Consider the following 24,844-nt stretch of genomic DNA (forward strand, 5'->3'; position numbering starts at 1 on the left):
TACTGTGCGAAAATTGTCATATTTTCCTCCTCTGTGACAGTGAAGTGAATATCTTGGACCAAACAAGACATATTTGGACGCCACTTTGAGCTCCGATTGACCTTTTTCGCCACTTTCTGACATTTTTAAGACCAAACAACTGATCGATTAACCAAGAAAATGACCGACAACTATGAAAACAACAAGCAGAAACATTCTCGGTGTCTGACTTTGTTAAAAGTCTGAAAACAACACGCAGCTTTTCTAATGTGGCTGATTATGAGGAATTATTGCTCTTAGGGAAGGTTACATTATTGAGGAATTTGCTGTTTATGGCCCTCAGATGTGCTGCTGTGATGTGGGGAGATGTTTGGTGTGAGGGGACCTTGAAGGCGTTGGAGAGGGTCCACGGACTCAGAAATAAAGAAAGAAAACAACACACACAAACTGAGGAAATGGAGCAGGGGCGAGGGGGCGAGTCGAGGGGCCTTCTGGCAAACATGTTTGGCTTCTCTCGTAAACATCTCATTTGATAACGCGAGCATTTACTGCCTCGCCCTTTGCAGCCTGGAGGATGCAACACGCGTGCTCGAAACACACTCATCTGCACGGAGTCGCACACAGACAGACACTAAGCCGCACAAACCACAGCCAGCATGCTACACAGACTCTCTGCTTTAACACTTCCAGGGACCACACACTGACTCACAGAGCAGGAACTCAGCAGCACAGGCTGGACCCAGTCATGCAACATGCTGCAGCCTTCGTGAGTCCTCTTGTTTTATACACCAGTAGACTCACACCTGGGGTGGGTGGGTGAGTGGGGGGGCTTCTCGCTCACATTAACAGCTAAATCTGTATTAAGGAACATGCAACATTAAGAGCGATCTGAGCAGCAGTGACGCCCACAGCCGAGCAGAGGAGCATCATTAGTGCCCACAGAGCTTCTGCACTATCTAATCTGCACTTTAATAGCTGCAGACACACCCATATTACAGTGAGCAGATAGTCAGGAAGGCAGGCAGAGCTGGTGAAATATTCAAATGGTTAGGAGTTCAAGCTGAATGCTTGTGGTTGTGTTTGAGTATTTGTGAGAAAATCAGATATAAAGTGGCTTTAACCTTTGAAAAAGTGCAATAAATGAGGATGTTTTAGCCTAAAATGTGCCAAGTTGTCTCCATAATAAATAATCTGCACATCATCTTCAGATCTTCTGTCAAAAAAAACAGACTTGCTTCAGTGAAAGCCAAAGGAAATACGAGTTTCCCACTATTTTTGTTTCCCCACGTTAACTTTTTCAACTTGTGAGCAAACTTTGAGCAGACCAGGCCAGAGGAACCTGGAGCGGCTGCTCAAAGTCTCCCCATCACACCGACTGAAACGAATCCGTTTCTCCTCGCGGTTGGCTCCAGAGAAATTCCTGGACTTATTTATTTTTTTAATATATAATATTTTTAAAGCTGTTCTGCTGGATCCATGGGGGGAGAAAATAGTTGACATGGAGGCGCGCAGTGTTGACTGATTACGCGCAGACATTAGTTGTAATTACTTCAGCTGATTAAAGTCTTAAATTTACCTGCTCAGGTGAGAGCCCTCCTCATTATTTTTTTAAACAGTGGTATTTCTGTGAAAGGAATCTCGCATTTCACACGTGTTTAAGTTCACGAGAAAAACGCAGCAAACAGAAACGCTGCTTGGATACCTGGTGGTTTGGACGAGAAGAAGGAACTGAGTCAGCCTGCAGTTCTTCAAAGGTCAGAGAGGACGAAAGACTCCAGTGTGTCAGTGTGAGGAGCTGCTTTAACGCAGAAAGCAACAGAAAAACGGAGTAAAATGTATTTAAAATTAAACTAAAGTTTTAAAAACGAGCCTAATTTACTCCTGTTCGCGCAACGGATCCTGCCTGACCTGTGAGTAAACTTCTATTTAAAAAAAAAAAAACGCACATAACTGTAAAATTAAAAAGGATGCAGGTCTGATTTCTTGGCAAAAAATAAGGTTTATGTTTAGCAGGATTGTTCCTGACATGACGGTCTGCGGCAGGACTGCTTCTCATTTGTGCCAAACGCATTTGGCTTGAGTTTCTTCCGATTACGCACAGAACACATGGAGGCCTTTTACTCCTCCAAACTTCTCCCCCGACCTGAGCTTTGCTGCCTTTATTTTCGTGTGTTTTTAATATTGTAAAGCATCCGCTAAAGTTTCCTCAGTGTGTGTTTCAGAGGTTAAAAGGCGCTTGTAGCAGCTGACAGCATTTGGACGCTGTTCTACACCGCTCTGCTCCCTCCGTATGTTTTATTCATCGCTCGTCCCCCGTTAACCGGCGAATCTGCACGTGTCTGCGAAGAAAACGGTGTGAAGCTAATGAGGGGGTGCTTTTATTTAAACTCTACAGCGTTAATAAGTAACGTCTCTCACAGTAATGTTGGTCAGTTATTATTTTTGGGGGGTTAAAACGTTACAAATTGCCGAAGTGACGCATTTTGGAAATATTTACTTGGAGTTTATCTCTTTGAATCTACACACACACACACACACACACAGATATGTTGCAGTGTAAATTATTCTCAACCTGTGCAATAAATTAGAACATGGTGTTATTTTTAAAATTTGTGTTTTTGCCAATTTAAAAAAAAAAGCTGGAAAAAAATCAGCAAAACGTAAGCTGAAATATTATCTCACATTATTTTAAATAGCAATAATTAATTTACACGTGTACAGCTTGCGCAGTATTTAAAAACTTAAAAATAGAGAAATCTTTCATTAAAATCAGCTGTAATTAAATTAAATAATATATATTTGACTTAAAGCACATTACAATAGGCTGAGTTTAATTCTTAATAAGGAAACGTGAAAAATCTGCGTAAATATGCGAAACAATTCTGTGAAAAATCTGTTTTTTTCCAGCTAATTATAATAAAAATACCAACCCTAATTATAAGTACATTAGTAGATATGTAGATTGTATTATTACACTAATAATCAGCATTATTAACAAGACTAATAATGTAAATCCGAGTAAAGGCTTCCTCTCAGTACGATGCTGTTCGTCTCTAACGCTGCTTTCAATTAATTTATTTTAGGATTTATAGTTTTCTGTGCTTCGTAATGATTCACAGCCACTTTAAAGCTCTTATGTGATCATACAGGGGTGTAAATTTAGTGTGAAATTTGTGGGTGGGTTGGGGGGGTGCACATTAAGCAGGGGCCTGGCTGTGCTAACCCTGGAAATCTGGAGCATCAAACACTGTCAGACAATTTCTGGTAAACTTTTACGCACCACATCTGTGCCTTTTCTGCATGAATTTATGGTGTAAATGTGTTCATTTGCACCAAATAGAACGAGTTACAGTGTTTTTAAAAATAAATTAGAGTCATTTGATTCTTCGTGGCTGTACTAAGTGTGTGTAACGTTGTAAATATTGAGGGTGCTGTGGCCCCTGCGTCCCCTGTGAACCCCACGCTGCAGCTCAATGTGTATGTGCGACTGTACTCACTGTTTACGGCGTGTCTGTAGCGCTGCTGGCCGCTGAGGAGGCTCTGTCCATTGATCAGGAGTATTGAATCCAGGGCTGGGCTGTGGTTCGGCTCCTGGAGACGCGGCGGATCACGCTGGTGTTGTGTTGAATCTGAGCCGGACCGGAGATCCACAGAGGAAAAACAAAAAAGTTAGTGACTGCAGGAGGCGGCGGTGAGTGTGTGTGTTTGGTGTGTGCGGATTGCGCGCAAAGCAGCGGAGTGGGCGCAGATGGTGGGCGGACGGAGGATGAGAGTTTGTCAGCACCAGAAGCAGCGGTGAGTCCCGGAGAGGTGGACCGAGTTACCGGTCGCACAGATTTGATGTGTTCGTGCGTTTTTGTTCCCTGCTTCTTTGCGCGTTTCTCTGTCAGCTCTGCTCTGAACTCATCCTCGAAGGAAAAGCGCAACTCCAAAACCAAAAAGTAACGCGACGCAGCCCGAGGAACAAAACAATACAGTCCGGGAGAAATGAAACAAAGCGCAAACCTGAACCCAAAAGCGAACACCGGAGTTTCCCAGCGGCGCAGAGGACCGGGTTCTAATCACTGTGTGTCACTTTCAATCTTTCCTGTGCCAACGGGCTCACTGACTGATAGAGGGAGGAGAGAAGGGAGGAGAGACAAATACGGAGGGGAGGGAGGGAGCAGAGGGGGCGTCAAAAAAAACTAATCTGACCCATGAAAGCGTCCTGTGGGCCGGATCTCCCTCAGAGGATGGAGCACAGGCAGAACTCTTCAGAGCTGATCCGGATTCTGGGCCCGAAAACCCCGATATCTGTTTTGACTTTCCGTTGTCTCCCTGCAACATAAACAGCTATAATTTTCCAAATCGTATCTCCGAGCCGTAATTCGCTATCAGAGGGACCTTGACATCAGAGAATGAGACCAGATAGAGCTCTCCTGTTGCTTTTAGAATCTTTCTGCTTCACGCAGCACTAACTTATCAGCGCCGCAGCTTCCCTCCAACACTTCCACGCATGTCGGTATCAATCCAGCAGATAATCAAGCTGAAGTCCATGTCCTGATACATGTTAATAAGTAGCCTAATAATAAGCCGAGGATGAGCTCCCCCTCCTCTCTTTGTCGCTATTAGATGCCCTGAGTCAATACAAGGCTCGGTGCGCAGAGCTGTGGGATCCTGTTGGTTAATCATAAACCTGTGACTTGATAGACAGATGTCACTGCGCGTTGTCTAATAGATAAGGAAGCCAGCTAAGGTGACACAGGGGAGGTTTTCTAAAGGCAAAATAACCTTTTTTCCCACGCAAAAAACGTTAAAAAGTGATTTTTTTTGTTGTTTTTTGAAATGAATGTGGATTTGCTGCACTGTTTAAACAGAAAACTTTTGACAGTTATATGATAAAATAATTTTTTGACTATTTTTTGGCAACTTTGCTCTTAATTTCCTTCTTTTTTAGTCAAACCACCAACGCTTTATTCAACAGAGCTTCGGTCTTACACTGGAAACTGCAACAAGAGAGTCTTTCATGCACATTTTAACAAGAGCATGCGAAATGAGCAACACGAACGGAGCCACAGGTTTTACAAGAACATCAGCGACTAAACACCGTGACCGTGCGTAAAAACGCATCTGCCGGAGCTCACCACGCTGGCATGACACCGAACCGCGGTGGAGAGGGACGCGCATGGCCTCTGGGTGCTCTAACCTATGGCGGAAGTGCACGTCAGGGCCGTGCACGTAGCTCCCCAGGACAGGCCTGCGTGTTTTGCCCAGCACTGGTAGAAAATTTTCTATCACGTAAACGTTAAAGTGAAGTAAAACGACTGGAAATAAACCAAGCATGACGCTGTTTCTTAATTAGAACCTGACCAGATTTGGAGACATTTTTCGAGATTCCTCAAGCTGAACTCTTCATTACTTTACGTACCACTTCAGGAGTGAAAATCCTTTTAAATGCACCACAAAATGCCTCGTATTTTACTCACCTTTCCACTGAATCCTCGCTATCAACGGCAAGACACCTGGCGGCTCTGCAGCTCCCACAGATGCGGAGAGAGAATTAAGTGGGAGCAGAGAGTGGCGGAGAGCCAGCGCGCTCCTCGCTGCTCATTCGTCAATATTATTAAATATGATAATGACGGTGATGGTGCTGTGGATGCGCAGGGGGGTACTGATGGCCGCTGCAGAGCTACAAACGCAGGCCTCTGTGCGCTGCGAGCTGCATGTCTGTGCCATAAGAGCTTATTAAACAATTTCTAAAACCGTCTGGTGAATTTTACAGACTGGGTTTTTATCGAGCTGAGGCTGCCCGCTGTGCAGAATTCTTGCAGTTATTTTAATTTCATCGTAAAGCGCTCATTAGAGGTTGAAATTAAAATCCATTTAAAGCTCCATTTCTCACCATCCAGGCTGGTAAACCCAAAGTGTCTGCGGCTTTTGGAAACGACTCCAAACTGCACAGAGAGGCATGCGTCCTGGAACACTTTCACATTTCTTATTTCTTAGATTAATTGCACTGTTGGATTCTCTTAATCTCTTAATATTTCGTTTTCTGTTCACTTTTATGAGCTACTATAAAAAAAGTCCTGCACGCTGTTAATTTTTAACAGAAATTCAGTGTATTCAAGGAAAAAAGCTTATTTTGGATCAAATAATTAAAGAGCGCAGCTCTGGTGACTGATTGGACCTTTGTGCACATGTGAAGCAAATAAAAATCAAATCAACGACATATTTCCTTTTCTACCTGCGTTTAAATATGATCCACATTTCTCTGAGATGTAACAGAAGCTGATTTTGTTGAGTTTAATTGAGTCTGCGTCCCGGAGAGCAGCGTGTTGTATTTATTCAGAGAAATGTTCCGCTAACTAACTGCATCATGCAAAGACGCTCGGCTGCAGCAGGCGCAGTGAATTATTGAAGGCCGGCAGGGGAGCCTCACACAGCAGCTCCTTCCCTCTGTCTATTTTCCATTTCTTGGGGAAGTGGGAATCTAGGAACGAGCCCAAACAAGCGTGAAAAGCTGCACGATGCGGTGAAGTAAGGATGAAATATTGATCCCCGAAATAGCCCCGATGGAAACAAATCCAGAGGAAAGAGTGAATAATTGATTCAGCTCAAATGTGATAGTGATCGCAGCGCGCAGGTGAAGGCCTCACCATGACACCTCCCACTCCAAAAGTAGAAAGAAAAAAGAAATGCTGTTATTTATTTCACATCCGAGGAGCAGAACAATTTACAGAAAGTGATCCTGTGATTTTAAACAGAGCAGACCTCCGGCGCATTTAAAATTCAAGAAGTCAGCGGAATCATTTAGAGAAGAATGCGTCTGGTTTGGATCAAGCAAAATGAAACATTAATAAATAAGCACGGTTAAGTTTTTAGTCACAATAACGAGCTGAAGCACCGTAAACTCACTTTTTGAATGACTTTCCTTCAGTGAAACTCCTGTTTATTGGTGTGTTTTCTGCTGTTTGACAACCAGACTTTTACGCAGCTCCTCGGCCATGTTGCGCCATGTCGTGCGTGTATTTGCCATCTTGCTCCGTTGGGTTTTTCAGACGCCTGTTGTCACCTCGTTAAGTGGGACTGTCTGAGAAAACCAGAGGCATCGCTTGTGCAAACAGCGCGGCTGTGTGGTGGAAAAAAAAACACAAGAGGCCGAACCGGAGCGACTGCTGGATCATCTGAAGAGACTCCCGTCGCTTTATTTCACTCAGAGCGAGAAAAACCTCCACGTTTGTTGGCGTTTTGTTCTCAGACTGTGACTGGATTCAAATTGTTGTAGTGAAAAATGCTCGTGTGTCCACTTGGGACTTGAATTTGTGAGATAAATTGAAAGCAAGAGGAGATTGTAGCTTCTAAAATAAAGCAAATCTGCACAAAAATCACATTTTAAATCACAAAATTTCTAATTTGTCATTTTTAAAGGTGCATTTTTAATCGTAAACATCAATATGCACACTGACAGGAAGCTAATTTCTAATAAAGATCTCTATAAATAGCTATTTTAAATAAGAAAGTGATCATCAAACGTCGTCAGTGAAGCCTCTGCGTTTTTCTACTTCCTCTTATGGACACAGAAATCATCATTTATTCATGTGGACGAGTTTCCCCGCTGGTTGTGTTTGTGAGCTCTGAGAGGAATCCCCTCAGATGAGTGAGACGAGGAGGGAAAATAAATGCAGACAAAAAAACAAACAAACAAAAAAAACATAAGTCCTGAGGGGCGAAAATATGAAGGGGATTTTACGCAGACACAAAATCTGATTCATTTGAGAAAGGGAAAATTCATTTGCAATAAAAATCGAATATAAATTATACAGGCAAGAGGACAGAGAATATATTGTGTAATTTGTCATACAATAATTTATTTATTTAATGACTGTTTAATTTAGATGCTAGATATGACTTATGTTGTGAATTGGCGCAAAGGAAATATAACAGTTTCACAGAAAATGACTGAAATATGAGGAAGAAGCAATAATGCTTAATTTCCAATTAGCTTGACATTTTTCTAATTAATTTGACATTTATTATCAATAATAATAATAATAATAATGGTAATAATTGTAAATAAAATAGTGGGATGATACGTATTATTTGTCTACTTGACCTAATTTTTTTTATTATTATTATTATTATTATTATTATTATTATTATTATTATTATTATTATTATTATTATTATTATTATTATTATTATTATTATTTCATGGCTGAGTCAAGCGTTTTTTAATTCCTTGTTTCTCCAATTTTCTGCCAAAGGAAGCGTCCATGTTTAGAATCAGCTCTAATTGAAAACGAAAGTAACGAAGTCGTAACGAACAACAGACGTGTGACACACAGAGAAAAAAAAAATGAAGTCACTGAATTCAGATTTTAGTTTGTCGTTTGTTTCATTGGAAAAAAAAGAGAAAATTAAATCTTCTGAAGGCGATGAACTTACAGTATTGTTACACTTATTTTTTATACTTTTTTATCCGTTAATACACAATTAAATGCCCTTTTGGGTTTTCTCCTCGCCACTAAATCTCTGATCCACCTGCGTGTTGTTTTGCGCCATTTGCGCTGCTCTAATACTGTTTTTGCGCACTGAGATTCCAGAGTGAGTGACGGGCCAAAGCGGCCTAAATGGCTTGTTTTTAAAGGATGTATCTCGTTTCCGTGCGGGATTAATTCGTCTTTTAGCGCACTTTCAGCTCTTTTCCAAATTGCTTCCATACTGAGGTCACGACTCTCGGTCCATTATTGCTGCTTCACACCATTTTTCACCGCTTCGCTGTTTTCACTCTGAAAAAAACCCAAAAGAGCTTCAAAGAATGGAAATTAATACGAGATTTAATTAGTGTGAGGATAATTAATAGTTATTAACTCTGTAAAGAAAACGAAATATTGTTATTAACAGTAATAATATGACTGATATTAATATTATTTGAATAGACATTAATAGGCTATAATTTGATCAATATCCCGATCAATTATTTTTGAAGAAATGTGTATTTAAGAGCCGTTATTGTAGATTATTTATCTATCAATCTAGATACCAAAACAATAATTTATAAAAGCTTTAGAAGTTGCAACTACAGGCTTTATTAATAATCAAGAAATGATTCACTATCAATAATAAAGCCTTAATCAGAAGCGTCTACTTTTAGGTTGCCAGGTTTGCAATAATCCCACAACGTGATAGCTTACCTGTTGGGGGAAATGCTGCAGTTTTAAGAAACTAATGAAAAAAATCATTTTATTTTAAATCTATTAAGCATTTGTCAATGATTCACAATTAGACTTTTCATCAAGATTGATTAGAGGGATTATTCCAAACCTGGCAACCTCATATTTGTCCATATTTGATGCCTTACAGCTGACTTTGAAATAATCAGAAAAGGATTTATTAGGCATTACAAACCTTTTGTGAAGAGGTTCTAATTAGATATTTAATCCTTATCCAGCTTATTAAGCATATATTAATGACTCTTAATGATACTTTTTACCAACACTGCCCACAGGGATTGTTCACAACCTGGCAACCTCAGATTTGTCCTTACTGGTGATTTGTAACATTAGAAAGTGATTTATTAAACATTATAAACCCTCTCTGAGACATTTCCAATTGGATATTTCATCCTCATCCAACTTATTAAACACTGACATTGACATTTGCTACTATAATTTTGTGAAACTGGCCACAAGTGTCATTCACAACCTGGCAACCACTTATTTGCCCATATTGAAGATTTGTAACTGACCTTTAAACTATTAGAAAATGATTGATTAAACTATAAAACCCTTTTGTTAGGAGTTTTCTATTAGATAATTTATCTTTATCCCACTTATTGAGCATTTATTTATGATTTTAGACATCTTCAACCACAATTTTTAGTTACAGGATTATTCACAACTTGGCAACCTCATTTTTGTCCATTTCAGTGGCCTATAACTGATCTATGAAGTATTAGAAAGCGATTTTTTTTTTGTGAAAGGTGTATCATTAGATATTTCATCCTTATCCAACTTATTAAACACTGACATTGACATTTGCTACTATAATTTTTGCGAAACTGGCCACAAGTGTCATTCACAACCTGGCAACCACTTATTTGCCCAAATTGAAGATTTGTAACTGACCTTTAAACTATTAGAAAATGATTGATTAAACTATAAAACCCTTTTGTTAGGAGTTTTCTAATAGATAATTTATCTTTATCCCACTTATTGAGCATTTATTTATGATTTTAAGACATCTTCAACCACAATTTTTAGTTACAGGATTATTCACAACTTGGCAACCTCATTTTTGTCCATTTCAGTGGCCTATAACTGATCTATGAAGTATTAGAAAGCGATTTTTTTTGTGAAAGGTGTATCATTAGATATTTCATCCTTATCCAGCTTATAATGAATGAAACATTTAAAACTACAATTATTGCAGATAACGGCCGAAGCTGGTCAAAAAATGTTGCAACAAAATCCCCTTTATATCAACTTATTAGGCATTTATTAGTGATTTACAATTACAAAAGTGGGCAGAAAGATTATTCACAACCCGGCAACCTTTGATTTATCTACATTGATGGTTTAAAATTGACCTTTAAAGTGTTAAGAAAGTGATTTATTAAACATTATACCCCCCTTTGTGAGGAGTGTCTTATTAGATATTTTATCTTTTCCAGTTAAGCTAAATATATTAAGAAATATAGACTGACTCAAGTTTTTTTTCCCCCTTTGAACTGTACAAATGTAAAGAAAGTGGAGCCAGAGGCATTTAGTAGACTCAGCAGTGACAGTCTGACCTATAAAGTCGACAACAAACTGCACAAGTTTCATTTAGAGGCAGCAGCTTTAACGTCTTCATGCCTGCATCGGAGCTTCTCGGTGTCTCAGAGCTCCGATATGCAACCCAGAGGATTGTTTTGCTCTGGGTAAAAAGCCCTCGCTGGCTGCCCCCGAAGCCTCTTTTCCTCCCAATAAGTTCTTACCTGAAATCAAATCCGCCTGCTTAACGAGGAGGCGGCGGGGTTGGAGGGAGAAGGCGGTTTGTGAGCGTCAGCACTCTGCACTATGTCATCGGGCGCAAGTATTTGACAGTTGGAATTATCTGTAAATACTTCATTAAACTGTGTATGAGTTCCCCTCTTGTGCCTCATGGTCCACTTCTGGTAAGATTTACAAATGATAACATAAACAAAAAAAAAGAAAAAGAAATTCAATTCTCATTTGAAAAGAATTGTGGAGGAGGCGGAGGGGGGAGGTTTGATTGGGGCCCACGAGCAACAAAACAGCGGAGGTCTCTGTAATGAGGTTTGGAAAGTGTGTTCAGTGTTTGGGGGCCAAGCGTTTACTTGACCTGCCAGGGGGATTGTCTTCCAGCGGACCCAGTGCCAGACGCTGAGCCGAGCTGTCCAGGCTTCACTACCGGCTACCCACACTGTAAAACTGAAAAAATAAGCCTTAATTTGACTCAAATATCACTTTTCATTCTACTGATTCTTTTCTGTGTCTCTGGAATACACACAAATATCAATAAAAAAAGAAAAAATTGACTGTATTTACACATCTGATGTTAAAAAAAAAAAACAAAAAAAAACTTGGGGAATTACTGTGTTTTTAGGACCCCAGTTGCTGTTTTTGCTTTTGTTTTGTGTTTATTTTACTTTTTTTAACAGGTCATCATGATTTCTTTTTCTCATTTTTATTATTACAGTGGTGCATTTTGCATGCATTACCTTGTTGGGAACAAAACACGGGTTGCATTTGTTTGTTGTCTAATGTAAAACAACATTAAAGACCTTTGTCTGTGAATAACTGAAAAAATTCTTTCTTTTAAAGAAAAATACAATTTTTGACCTAAAATAATGTGTAAATATATTTTCAAAATTTTATGCAATTACTGAAAATTAACAGAAAATGATGTTTTGGTTCAATATCTTGTATAATTACAGAAGTTTTCCCAACAAATATATTACTTTTGTGTGTTTTCATCAATGTAAAGCATCTGTTGAAATACAATTTTTATCATTATAGATATGTTAATCATTAAACTTGCACTGTAAATATTGTATTTAATATGTAATATAATATTTCAGCAGTAGAGATGCCCAAAATACTGTACAATAACAGAAAACAACCAACTCACAAAATCACAGTAATTTTTCAGAATTTAACTATGTATTATAGCCTTAATTGCACATGAGATCATGTCCATATTTTGGGCTATTTACATGTGCAAAAACTATAAAATTATTAGCATGTATTTAATTATTTAGTTAGAAATGGAGTGGAAATTTTATAGTTATATAGTGTTTTTTCACATTAGACAATTCACAGTTTATATTTGCCATTTTAGGCACATTTTTGTTTATTTTTATTTGTAATTATGATTAAAAAAAAGAATATTCCATCTGTCTAGCTATCTTTTGTATAGTTTTTTTTTTTTTTTACAGTGTATGTTGTAATAAATCTGTGAGGAAGCAGGAAAAACAAAAGACCTCTCATCCTGCAGCTTGGCCCTTAATACTGACCCTCTTTCGCTGCCATTCATCTGCTTTTTACCATTAAATTCATCCTTATCCTAAAAATACAGCGTCTAAATTCAGCAGCCTAAGAGACGGGAAAATAAAATGCTCTGGAGCTCTAAGGTCATTTATTCTTACACTCACTCTGACATGCCGTAAACTCGATCCAAATTCAACTCGGTTCCACTCTGAGGCTGACACAATCACCTGGCAAACACTCTGCATGTCAAGCTGTCTGCACTAATAAGCCGGCCGCTCGTACCTGAGAGCCTCACGTCAGGACCCGGCTAATGTTTGGGGGAAATGGATACGCTTTGAAAGTGTCTGCTGGGGCAGGAGGTAGGAGGTAGAAAAAATGGAGATATAAGGGAGCGCACTGTAAAAAACGGCAAAATATCGGGCAGAAAAAGTTGCAAAACAGATCTCATAAAATTACATTTAGATAATTCAGCAATGATATGTATTTTCTGTGTGAATTCATGGCCAAGTTTGAGTAAAAATACAAACTTATCTTAAATATACTATAGTATTTGTTTTTTTTCTTTGCACACTGCATATCCTCTATACTATGTACTTTGCACATTACATAATGACAAATATTTTTATTACCTTGCTCAAAGCTGTCAGTACTTCTGTGAGTGGTTTGTGCCAACTCCATATCTACCTATCAATCGATCTTGATTTATCAAATAAAAACCACTTAGATACAAAATTATACAACTGCAATGCTATCTTTTAAATAACTGCATAATTATGTTATTTCATGGAGTTATGTAATCAGTCTACTATATATATGGCTGTCAGTGTGCAAATTCCTAAAAGTAAATAAAGTTTTAATAAACTTTTAATTTAGTCGATGTAAAACATCATATATGTGATAGTTTTATAGATTTTTCTTGTTTTTACATTTTGAGGTCCCCAGAAATTGCTACATGCTGTGTTTTAGGCACATACATTAACTTAATTTTGTAGTTTTTTATTCTACCTTTTTTTCTCACATACTTGCTGACAGATTTACAAGTATTTTTTGAAAAAAAATTTCAAATTTTAAAACAATGTTATTGGTGTGTTTTTTTTACACTAATAACTACTCAACTGTCACTCTAAAGTGTTTAAAATGTGTATAATTTGTCATTAAATGTTAGATTTTTTTTAAATGGAATGCCAACATATATTGCACTTTTACAACAGATTTGTTGGAAAAAGGTCGTTTTCCTGTATTTTACATACATATTCTCTTCATTTGAGCAACACAAGAAAAAAATGTCTACATATTTGTGGTAGATGTGTGCAGAAATAAAGCAGTTTTCACAGTGTGGAGAAAGGTTTGCACAGACGGAGGGTCACAGGTCAGCTGAAGCTACTAGAATCAGGTCCTACAATGAAGCATGCTGGTCCTCGAAGCCTCCTGCTCTCAAACATCTCCAGCTTCTTCACCCCCAGACAAGCAAACAGCCTTGTGGGTAAACAAGGGGCGGTGGATGGTTTCACTTTGCTGAAACCCCCTCTGGGTGGGCGGGGCCTTCGAAGTGAATGTCAATCATTTACACCAATGAGGAAGCCTTTGTCTGTCTGAGTAAATCCCTTTGATTTTTCTGAAGGCAGTCAATGATTGAAAACATGCGCTGAGGGACACCCGTCTCGGCTCGTGGAGTATTTAGTGCGTCTTCCTGAGTGACTGTCGCAGCGATACCGATCTGCCGGCTGTGAGGAGGCTGCGAGGTCAGAGGTGACGTCGGCGCTGTGATCTTGTGTTTGTTATTGCTATGCTGCCCTTGGACGGGTTAACATAGCACACAGTGCATCGGCAGGCCCATGCACTTCCTCTCACACGCTGCTCAGCCTTAGGGCCCTGAGAGAGGCGTCTGAGGGCCACTTCCACATGTGTTGATGGGCCCTGAGTGAACTCATGTAAACTGGTGAAATGTTAAACCGCTGCAGGGAGGACAGGAGTGTGAAAAAAAACTCCCACTGCTGCACTCTTTAGTCACTGATATTTAATGTCTTCATTCACTGTATGTTTTTATATTTAGCATTTGACACTTTACGGTGGATTTTTCACTTTAGTGCTTTTATAACCACAGTATGTTTTACACTTTATTATGCATTTTGTACTGAAATATATTATTTCTTATTTATTTTTTATTGTGGTGACGGTCACTTTACTCTTTCTGCTTGTCACTGCAACAGCACAAGTTCCCCTTGGGGATCAATAAAATGTTTCTGTTCTGTGTGTAGAAGAACATGGGGAAATCGAAACCCACAAAATAACGTTTGTACACAACTAAACTGCATTCTCCAAAGGTAATGCATATTTCCTCTTCATTTTACAGCTTCACTGTGGCTGCTTTTCAGCCAACCAGTCTTAAATTAGATTGACTTGTCACCCTGTTAACCAAGAAAATGGAAGAAAAGCTTCAAACATGTAGTGAAAGGCTCATATTTTAAGCCCAGCCATGATATTTTCCTGAACTCTAATCAAGTAATTTTGGTGCCTAAGCTTAACCAAGTTTCTAAGATATAAAAGTGTCGACCAAAGCGTGATATTTTCCTAAACCGAACAAAAAACTGAGTAAAAACCAAAAGTAAGCTTATGCTGAAGACTAATGATCCCTTGTTCCTCACAGGACATGAGCTCTGGGCTCCTGAATGAAAGCTATTTGGACCTTGTGTCTCTAAAAAATTGGATGCCTTTTGCACAGTGTCACAGGTGATAAAATACATTGAAGAAACATTTTGCGGGGGCAAAGTTCTAAATCGAAATAGTCGGATGCAGTCGCCTCTCTCTATCTGTAGTCACCCCTCAATATAAAGTCGTGCACCTCGATGGAAATGTTTCTGTGTGGTATGACACAGTTAGAATGACATAAATAATTCTTCCTGTCATGCTCTCTTGTTGCTCTGCTAAGTGGAAACACTGCCTGCAGTTCAACTGAGTGGAGCTGCATTTTTGTCTTGTGACTGTTGTTGCTATTGGTTGCAGCTGAGTCATTCATGGCCTCTCAGTTGTACAGACTAATACAGAATTTTTAGTTTTTCATGGAATCAGTTGCAAATTACGTTTAGCATATTTTGACATGAAAAATGTAGAATCTAATAATTTTGAGGAAATATCATGATTTTAAGCTCATATTTGGTTATTTTTTTTCTCGATGTCACACAAGGTGAATTAATTCACTGTCAGACAGACAAGTTGAAAACATGACAATACTTACAGATTTTATGGTTTGTGACTCTAGTAAACGGTGCCATTTTGGCGATATTTAGCATTAAACAAGTGAAATATCAAAATCACAAATGCTGTTTTTTTGTTTTTTTTTTTAAGTCAAATGAAATTAAATTCATTCTGTCACTATTGTTTAACCCTCAGGAAACCAAAACGTAATAGTGGTTCTGAACGGCATGTTATTGCTTAAATGAGGGAGTTGGAAACAGAGTGGTCTAACCCACAAAAAAATTCAAGCTGAATTTTACATACTTTCTTTAATATTTTACGATCTAGATTTTAGTGGCAAAGTGGTCTAACCCACAACCCAAATACAGTGTTACAATGAGACCATTTTTTTCTCAAAAACTACATATAGTGGATTTGACCACTCTGCTTCGAAACCCTTCAAATAACACCATTTATCAGCCTCAAAATGTAAAAACTGGGAAAAAAATTGTCCGATTTTTGACTTTTCAGCAGCCCTTGAACCGATAATGACTTATGATGTGCATTTAAGTCAGATAAATTAACTAAATTGGTACTTTAAATCATGATATTTAATCAAAGTCACTTTATTCTACGTGTCTCATGTAAAACAAATTGCCAAAAATAAAATATTTGCTGTAATCTAATGCTATAAAAAAATGCACTGAGAAACAATTGTTGACTCAACTGCGACCAACAAACACCTGACAAAAATTCAGTAAAAAATTGACAGAAGAAAATAAAACATTCTGGACCAATAAAATAAATGCAGCATGACTGGAAGACTGTGTAGAAAGAAGCAAGTTGCTGGAAGATAAATTCAGCATGGTGAAACATCTTCATGGAGTTGATAGTGTGGAAAAGTTTGGGGAGATAGTAAAAATGTCAATATTTAAATATCTAAGCATGCAGAATCTCTATTATTTCCAGTTTTGATAACGTCTGTGGGGACTTGGAAGAATGTTATGCATGCTGATTCCAGTTTTTCCTCAAAACTCTTGTAAAATAAATGATCAAAGAAATGTAACTTTTTCATTATTTATAGTATTATAACTGTGCTATATTGCACAGAAGATATTTGAAAGTTCTCTCTGTCTAGTCGTGGTTGTTCTGTTTCCATAGAGGTGCTGGACTCTATATTGCAGTGAAAAAATGAGGAAAAATGTGACAGCAGAAAAAAACGTCCAGTAGTTCAGGGGTTAAATGGCATAACAATACTACACCTTTAATATTTAAAATTAAATTTAACATTACAGACATTTTAAATGTGAGCACAGCCACAGATCTTGCAGGAGCTGATGTATCTAAGTGACATCTCCAGCCTCCAGATGCGGTTTTCTGTGGTGAAGCCTCCATGCAGATATAATCACAGCCACATAAGAGGGCTGTGGAGGCAGCTGTGCCGACTGTAGCGGTGCCAGCAGAGGTATGCTAATGGAGTCAGAGGATAGTTCTGTGTGCGTCACAGGTCTCCTCTGAGGACGGTGGTCTGCTGCCCTCCCACCTCCTTAATTTTCATACTTCAAACAGAGACCCACTAATACAGAACATATTTGGGGGGAGGGCACAGTGCTGGACACGTAAGACAGAAAGAACAAGAGAATATCCACTTAATTAGTCATTATTTATAGTCCAGGGAGGGTTAAGATCAACACGTTCAGGAACCAGAGCCTGGCCTTATGGCTTTATAACTGCTGTTCAAATAATCACAGCACAGATACCAGATATGGTTCACTCCTCCTTCATCTCCCTCCATTCTGCCCTCCATCGCAGCCCTCAGCTTCTTGTCTCTGATCCTATTTTACTGCTGCTGTTGTGATGATACTGAAATTATGGTACCTGCCTCAATATATTAATACCGATACTGAAAGTACATCACGGCAAGAACCTAAAACATCAGGACAAATCATGGACTAATATGACAGAACGTGGAACTTATCTAACCCTCTGATTGTTTTATTTACTCCTGTCACATTTTTATTCACTGTGGGCTCATTTTTCACTACAATATAAAGTCCTGCTCCTCTATGGAAACAGAAAAACATGACTAGAAATAGAGACAACTCTGGAAGAACTCAGAATGGCAGAAATCATAAAAAAAAAATTTGAATTTCATTATTTATTTATTTTACAAACATTGAAAAATCCTGGAATCAACATGGACAATGTTTTCCCAGGCACCCACAGGTGTTTCATTATATATTTTTAAAAATTAGGATGCCGCATACTATAGATATTCTACAATATACATTTTGATTTTGTTTTCATTCTTGTCTCCTGTCTGCTCTGTGGAAACACTGCCTGCAGTTCAGCTGAAAACTCAAAACTTTTGTCGTATAATTCAGTTGTGGCTTTGTGGCGGAGCTGAGATATGCATATATTTTAGGTTTTTTACACAATATAGTTAACACAAATTGTTTATTTTGGACAAATTTCTAAAATTTCTACACATGTAAATTAATGTAAATTTGATGAAATACCATGAAGCTTTCCGATGGCGTGGCACTTCATGGACAAGTAGTTCAAGACCTGTTGTAAAATCCTATGATTTTTTTCAGTTCTTTTTCTGATAAATGATGTAATTTTGTTGATTTTTACAGAGAACATGCTGCTAAAACTTCACAGCAGGTTTTGGGGTTCAGCAGGTTTATTAAATAATACTGACAGCATCAGTACAAGGCAGTGGTTGTGAAAAAAAAAGCCATAAAACAACACAAGTGAACTACTTCACCACAGTGTGTTTATGCTTGTTATATCCAACAAGAACTTAAGGAATTCTTCATTAGGATCAGCTCTTCACACTGCTGCTCAGAGAACATACATCATTGCGGGAATATGCTCAGCAGCAATCCAGTGCACATTTTTATCAGCCCTTTTCTTTTATGACTGCTGCTGTTAATCTGCATATTTGCCATTTTTAACAGGTTATACTAATGTGAGTTAATGCTGCCAAAGTGAACGCTGTGTTTGCATATAGAGATGTTTGCCACATTGGTAAGTTAACTAAGACATTAAAGCCAAATTGCAAAGTTGTCATTGCTCTTTACAACAAAATAAATCAAACTCGTTTGACTTACATTTTTCATTCAACCTTCATTTAAATACATACACTGAAATGTGGAAGTCTCATTTACAATGTTGCTGAGTAAGAAAATCAAACACACCAATAAGAAACTTGGATAACAAAAATAAATTAATCTTGAAATGCAAAGTTTGTAAAATGCTCATCATGCTGAATGCAAAACTGAATGATGTCCACATCAAAAATCTGTATTTTTATAAACTGTAATTCATTCATTTAGTTTGGACAGTAAAATTACACTATTTTTAATGAGCAGAAAATGTTATTTTACAGATATTTGCAAAGATTTGAAAAATGGTGAATGATACTTTGACTGTTATTTCCTGGATTTTCCCAGTTTTGTCACATTAAAGATATATCTGTAAAAATCACAGAAAAAAATATTTTTGACTGTAAAAGCAAAAAAGATGCCAAAACTGTAAATTATGTCCACGTGACAAATCAGTTTTTTCAAATAGTAATTGGCTCGTTTTACAATGTTTAACTGCAAAATTGCACTAAAAATATGATGATTTTGCAGATATTTACTGTTTCCCCACCTTGCAACATTCCACAATTTTAAACTATTTTTTCTTTCCCTGCTACAAGATTTTTGCAATTTTTTACAGGACTTTTTTTTACAGTGTATGTCAGCAGAAAGTGAAGACAGAGTGCTACAAACACACACTTTCCTGCTGTCACTATTAAAACACATTCTAAAAATTCAAAACGACTGTCTAACTTGCCAAAAGCCACTTAAGCACTTGACTTTCATCTTTGTGAATTGGACACCGGCGGGAGTCTGCACCTGCCTCATGAAACAGATGTGTGGAAAGTTCCTTATGCTATTAACAGTTACATTCTTAAGGCTTGTTCAAATAATGTTGTTTTTAACAGCAGAGTATTGGACAATTTTCATAGTATCGATACACTTTTCTGCACTATTTACAACAACTGCTTTTCTGAGGTCATGCAGCACCTGCATGATTTCCCATCGCCTTTTCTTTGCTGCTTCTTTTGCATATGACCGACTTTCTACCTTATCAGCTCACATAAGCAATGGGTTTGTGTGCCTAAATGTCTGAACGCACATGCAGATATTTGTCTGCGTGCGTGTGGTGTTTTGCGAACACTGCGAAACGAAAACAAATGGGAATCATGAGCGAGGTGAACGTGAGTGATGGAGCTGCTTGGGGGGAACAGAAGCATTAGTGTGTACGGCGAGTGGTCTGGTTTGGCACATGGCCTTTGTGTGTGTGTGTGTGTGTGTGTGTGTGTGTGTGTGTGTGTGTGTGTGTGTGTGTGTGTGTGTGTGTGTGTGTGTGTGTGTGTGTGTGTGTGTCTGTGTGGTAATAGAGGAATGGGAATGACAAGGCAGATGAGGGGAATGGTGGGTCTGACATTGCCAGAACCTGCCATGTGTCATTGATTAACCGGTTAGAGTTGCAATGATTTAGTTGACAAAGCATCACATTAGTGCTATGGATCCAAGTGTGTGTGTGCCTGCCTGTGTGTACGTGTGCGTGCGTGTGTGTGTGTGTGTGTGTGTGCGTGCAGATTAATGATCCAGGGAAAAGCCAGATACTTGTTGACATAAACTGAAGTGCCAAAGTGGTATCGTGACATTGTTTTATTTCTCACGGTGCTATTTTTCTTCTATTACCAGCAGATTATTGAGTATGGCTGCAATGCTTTCTTGGAACTGGCGCTCGAAAAAATGATTCATGCAAAACACTTTGCAGAAACAGTAAATATTAAAACAGCTGTCATTACATGGAATTATGGGAATTATAATAGAGATGCGGTACGTTTCAGTTGATGAGTTGCAAATGAAATCCAATCGGGTTAAACCAATGTGTTTCACTGTCAGAAATACAAACAGAAGAATATGCCCTCTGGCTTAACAGACATGCCTTTGTGGAATTATACAACGGATTTGGAAGTAGTTTCATGCATTTCAACCTTCTGAGCCCCAAAAACTCCGAAATGGCACAATTTATCAGAGTCATAAACTGAAAAAGCTGAAGGAATCGTTAGATTATCAACTTTACAATGTTCCTTGAACTACTTGTGTCTGGAAAGTTAAGGTTAAAGTTTCATCAAAATGACTTTATTCTATACATCTCATAGTAAACTTTAAAAACCAGAAAATTCTAAGCAATCAAGACACCATGACTCACTCAGTCATGTGACAAAAATCCTGCAGCTCTTCTCCTGAACTGCAGGCAGTGTTTCCACAGAGCAGAGAGGAGAAACATAAAAAAAATAAAGGAAAGGAAAATTAAACTTGCCTAATCAAAATTAATCAAAATCCATGTAAGTTGTTGGAAGATACTTTGAGCATGGTGAAACATCTTTCTAGAGTTTAGAAGTTGCAAAATAATAAATGGTACAGTATCTATAGCATCTAGAGACACTATTCTTTGCAGTATTGGTGACAACTGTGGACACTTCTTCATTATTTATGTCATTCTATCTGTGTCATGCTGCACAGGAGACATCTTTCAGTTCTCTCTACTTCCTGTCATGGATGTTCTGTTTCCATAGAGGTGCAAGACTTTATATTGCTGTGAAAAATGAGCCCGCAGTGAAGAAAAATGTGACAGAAGAAAAAAACACTAAGAAAAACTGCTTACAGGGTTAAGTTTATGGATCTCACTCAACTCTTAATAGAGCCGTTTAAGTCAGGAATAAATGTACAAAATAAGCAGCAGCGATGAGGATTTAGCTGAGATCATGTTTCTGGGTCTATTTTCTGGATCAAATATGCTAAAAAAAAAAAAAAACTAAAAAAAAAACTGCTGACATTAAACAGAATAAAATGACATCTAGTACTTGCAGTTTGTCTGCATATGTGTGTGAAGAGAGGAAAAAGAGTGTGTGTGTGCAGGAGGTGAAAGGGCCACATAGACTAGACAAGAGGAGTGGATAAGTGCAGGACAGGAACAGCCGGCACTTTTCTTAAACTGGACCTGTTTTCTCTCAGCGAGAGGGGAGAAACAGGGAGAGGGGTCTCTGCAGGGACAAGGCCAGGCCTGGAGCTGCACGCTGTAAAAAATAAACGCTTTTGACTGTCATTTATTTGAGTGATTTACCGGTATTTTGCAGATTTGTCCTGTTTGATTAATACAGATAATAACTGGTAAAGTGACAGATAAAATGATGAATTTACATGTTATATGTAAAAAACAAAAATAAAAACAGGAATAATCTGCATTTTTATATAAATTTTGAACCAGAATTATAAATGGTAGTACTACAGCAGTCTTTTACAGGGTTTGGCCATGATATATCAATCTTTAAAGTGTATTTAAATCAGCAAAAAATATAGTTGTTTTATAGGTATTTGCCAGTTTTTGAAATAAAAAGAATATGCACATGAAGAATTTAAAAATGATAAATACTGTCTTAAATTTGTATTATATAGATTTTTCCTGTATTGTTAAATTACAATTAATATGTAGAAAAGTCACAAAAATGGACAAAATCTCCAAAAAATATTTATGCATTGAAAAACAAAACAAAAATGAGTAAAAACTATAAATAATGTCCACATCAAAAATCTGTATTTTTATACATTTTTATAAATACATTTTTTGCTGTATTTAAATCAGCAACAGTATCATTATTTTATAGATATTTGCTGTTTGAAAGCAAAATTATAATATTTTTTCAATTAATATTTTATGAAATAGCTCAATTATAAATAGTTTTCAACAATTTTTATTTACATTTTCCTGATTTTATTTTTTAAATTACCAGTAATATCCAGTAAAAACCTGAACAAATATTTGATTTACATGTTGATTGTAGTAAATAGTATCATCCATATGAAAAATCTGTATTTTCACAAATACAACTAATTCTTTTACAATGTTTGACCATAAAAGCGCACTCTTTTTTGCTGTTTCTACATCAGCAAAAAATACAATTATTTTACAGATATTTGCCATCATTTGCTACAATAAGGAAAAATGAAAAACTGAAAAGTCACTTTTCCATATTTTCATTCTGTTGTTAATTTACAAATAAGTGAAATCACAGAAAGATTTTTTTTACATTTAATCTGCTGTAAATATTTGCAGATATTTGCTTCTATTTGAAAAACAAATGACGTATTTTAAGATTTTATCATGTTTTATAGATTTTCCGTCTTTTTATTTAATTTAAAATATGTTGTAAAATCACAGAAACACTATTAATTTACACATTGACTGTAAAAAAATGGCAATGAAAATTATTGTACAGATATTTTCTGTTATTTGAAAGACAAATTAGGTATATCGGAAAAATGTTTTACACATTTTCCCTCTTTTGGTAAATTACAGATATCTAGTATAATTAAAAAAAACAGTTTTCATTTAATTCACTGTTACAAAATAAACAACAAAAAAAAACTGGGCATCGTGTCTACATTTAAACAAATAAAAAATCTGTATTTTTACAAATAAGAATTGTTTTTCTTTTACAATGTGTTTAAATGATCTAAAAATGTAATTATTTAAAAAAACATTTGCCTTTTCTTTCTTCTTTACATTCATTTTGCACCATTTTTAATGTATTTTTTGTGGCACCCTTGCTGCCAACTTTTTTTTTATTACATTTTTTTTACAGGAATGTTTTTTACAGTGTGTGGTTGGTCGAGGAGGAGGAGGGTAAGATGAAGCTGCTGTAGGCCTGGAAGTCCATCTGTCTGTCTGTCTGTCTGTCTGGCTGTGGAAGGCCTGCTCTCGGGGTTAACTGATTATAATTTGAGGGGTGTCTTGGGGGAGCAGTAGGTGCAATAGGACCCAGAGCGTATCAACACACACACACACATGGTTATGAAATGAAATGATGGATAAGCAGACGTGGGGATTGAGAGCAGGAAGTGATGATTGAAACAGAGACGCCAGCAACAGAACAGCTCAGCCTCCTTCTTCTTTCTCTCTCACGCTGAAAGTAACAGTGGAAGGAACCGGTCGCCAGTGCAGAGTATCGCAGTCCATCAGCAGTGCATCTCATTAGAGCTGCAGATATTGGAACAAAACTGACAGTGCGATATGAAAAATTACAGGAATTTCACCAGATGACTTGAATAACTGTATTTGGAAAGAATTATTCACTCTAGAATGATTAGGGGGGCTTTATATGAGAGTTCACCCAAGTCGGAAATACAAAATAGCTTAAAAATAGCGTTTGGAGCGTTTATCAAATGGTGTCAAATACCTCTAAAATCGCTTTGGATGGCCTTCAGATTGCACCTATCACCCAGAGCTTTGTGTTGCTGATGTAAATGGTCGAACAAATTAGTTGTGTTGCCTCGTGTAGTGGCAACATTACAAGACGCTGCTGACAGTCCTTGTTTTTGATCAACATCATCCTTATCCATCTGTAGCCCAAATATTTCCAGAAAACTGATGTATTTTTGCAACCAAATCTTCCTTTTCATTGTATTTTCTGTTCAATCAGACAGAATTCTCCTTTAGATTAGTCATGAGCTGCTCCTTGTCTGTTCAGATAGAGGTGTTGTTGCTACCTTTTGTTCAAAGTTTGCTTATTTGTTACGTGGGACCAAAAAATAAATTCTGTTAAATAATCATCTTATCTAGGACGCCATTTTAAAGTTCCAATAATTTAAAAAATGACTGGAAACTACTTTGTCTCTGTCCTCACCAAATTTCATGGCTGTGGGAGTTTTATTTCTGGAGATACTGAACCCTAAAAAAATTATCATTAAAAGTGGAAACATAAAAACAATGAACACAAAAATAGAAAAAATGTGACAATAAACATTGGAATACATACAAGAATAAATAAATAAATGTGGAATTAGAAATATAATAAATAAATTTGGAAATATAAATAAAATAAATACATGTGGAAATATAAATAAAAATAAGAATAAATAAAATAATGATAATTGTCGTGATTTCCATTTATTTCTACATTAATTTCTGTCCAAATTTATTGAAATATTTTTTGAAATGATAAATAAAATTGGAAACATAAAAAATAATTAACACAAGAATAGAAAAAAATGTGGAAATATAAATTGGAATAAACATGAGAATAAATAAATGTGGAAACATAAATAGAATAAATACAAATTTAAATTAATGTGGAAATATAAATAAAA

The 24,844-nt window shown here is 37.2% G+C and overlaps 1 protein-coding gene across 6 annotated transcripts in view; it reads right to left on the reverse strand.

The window, feature by feature from the left end:
- satb2 (SATB homeobox 2) overlaps positions 1-13,964 on the reverse strand; it is an 80,948-nt gene extending 66,984 nt beyond the window's left edge. Inside the window, exons 1-2 of one of the 6 annotated variants that reach the window (XM_055015356.1) lie at positions 13,853-13,964; positions 3,477-3,608 (exon numbers count right to left, since the gene is read on the reverse strand). In XM_055015356.1, coding sequence (XP_054871331.1) covers positions 3,477-3,608; positions 13,853-13,862 — 142 coding nt within the window. In that variant the 5' untranslated portion in view covers positions 13,863-13,964. Of the gene's footprint in view, positions 1-3,476; positions 4,094-5,444; positions 5,510-6,873; positions 7,009-13,852 lie in introns of those variants that run through there. The other 5 variants (XM_055015357.1, XM_055015359.1, XM_055015362.1 and 2 more) reach the window with 5 other exon arrangements.
- Between the last annotated feature and the right edge of the window lie 10,880 nt (positions 13,965-24,844).

The sequence above is a fragment of the Amphiprion ocellaris genome, chromosome 11, assembly GCF_022539595.1.
Source record: "Amphiprion ocellaris isolate individual 3 ecotype Okinawa chromosome 11, ASM2253959v1, whole genome shotgun sequence".
In the NCBI taxonomy this organism is placed as follows: Eukaryota; Metazoa; Chordata; class Actinopteri; family Pomacentridae; genus Amphiprion; species Amphiprion ocellaris.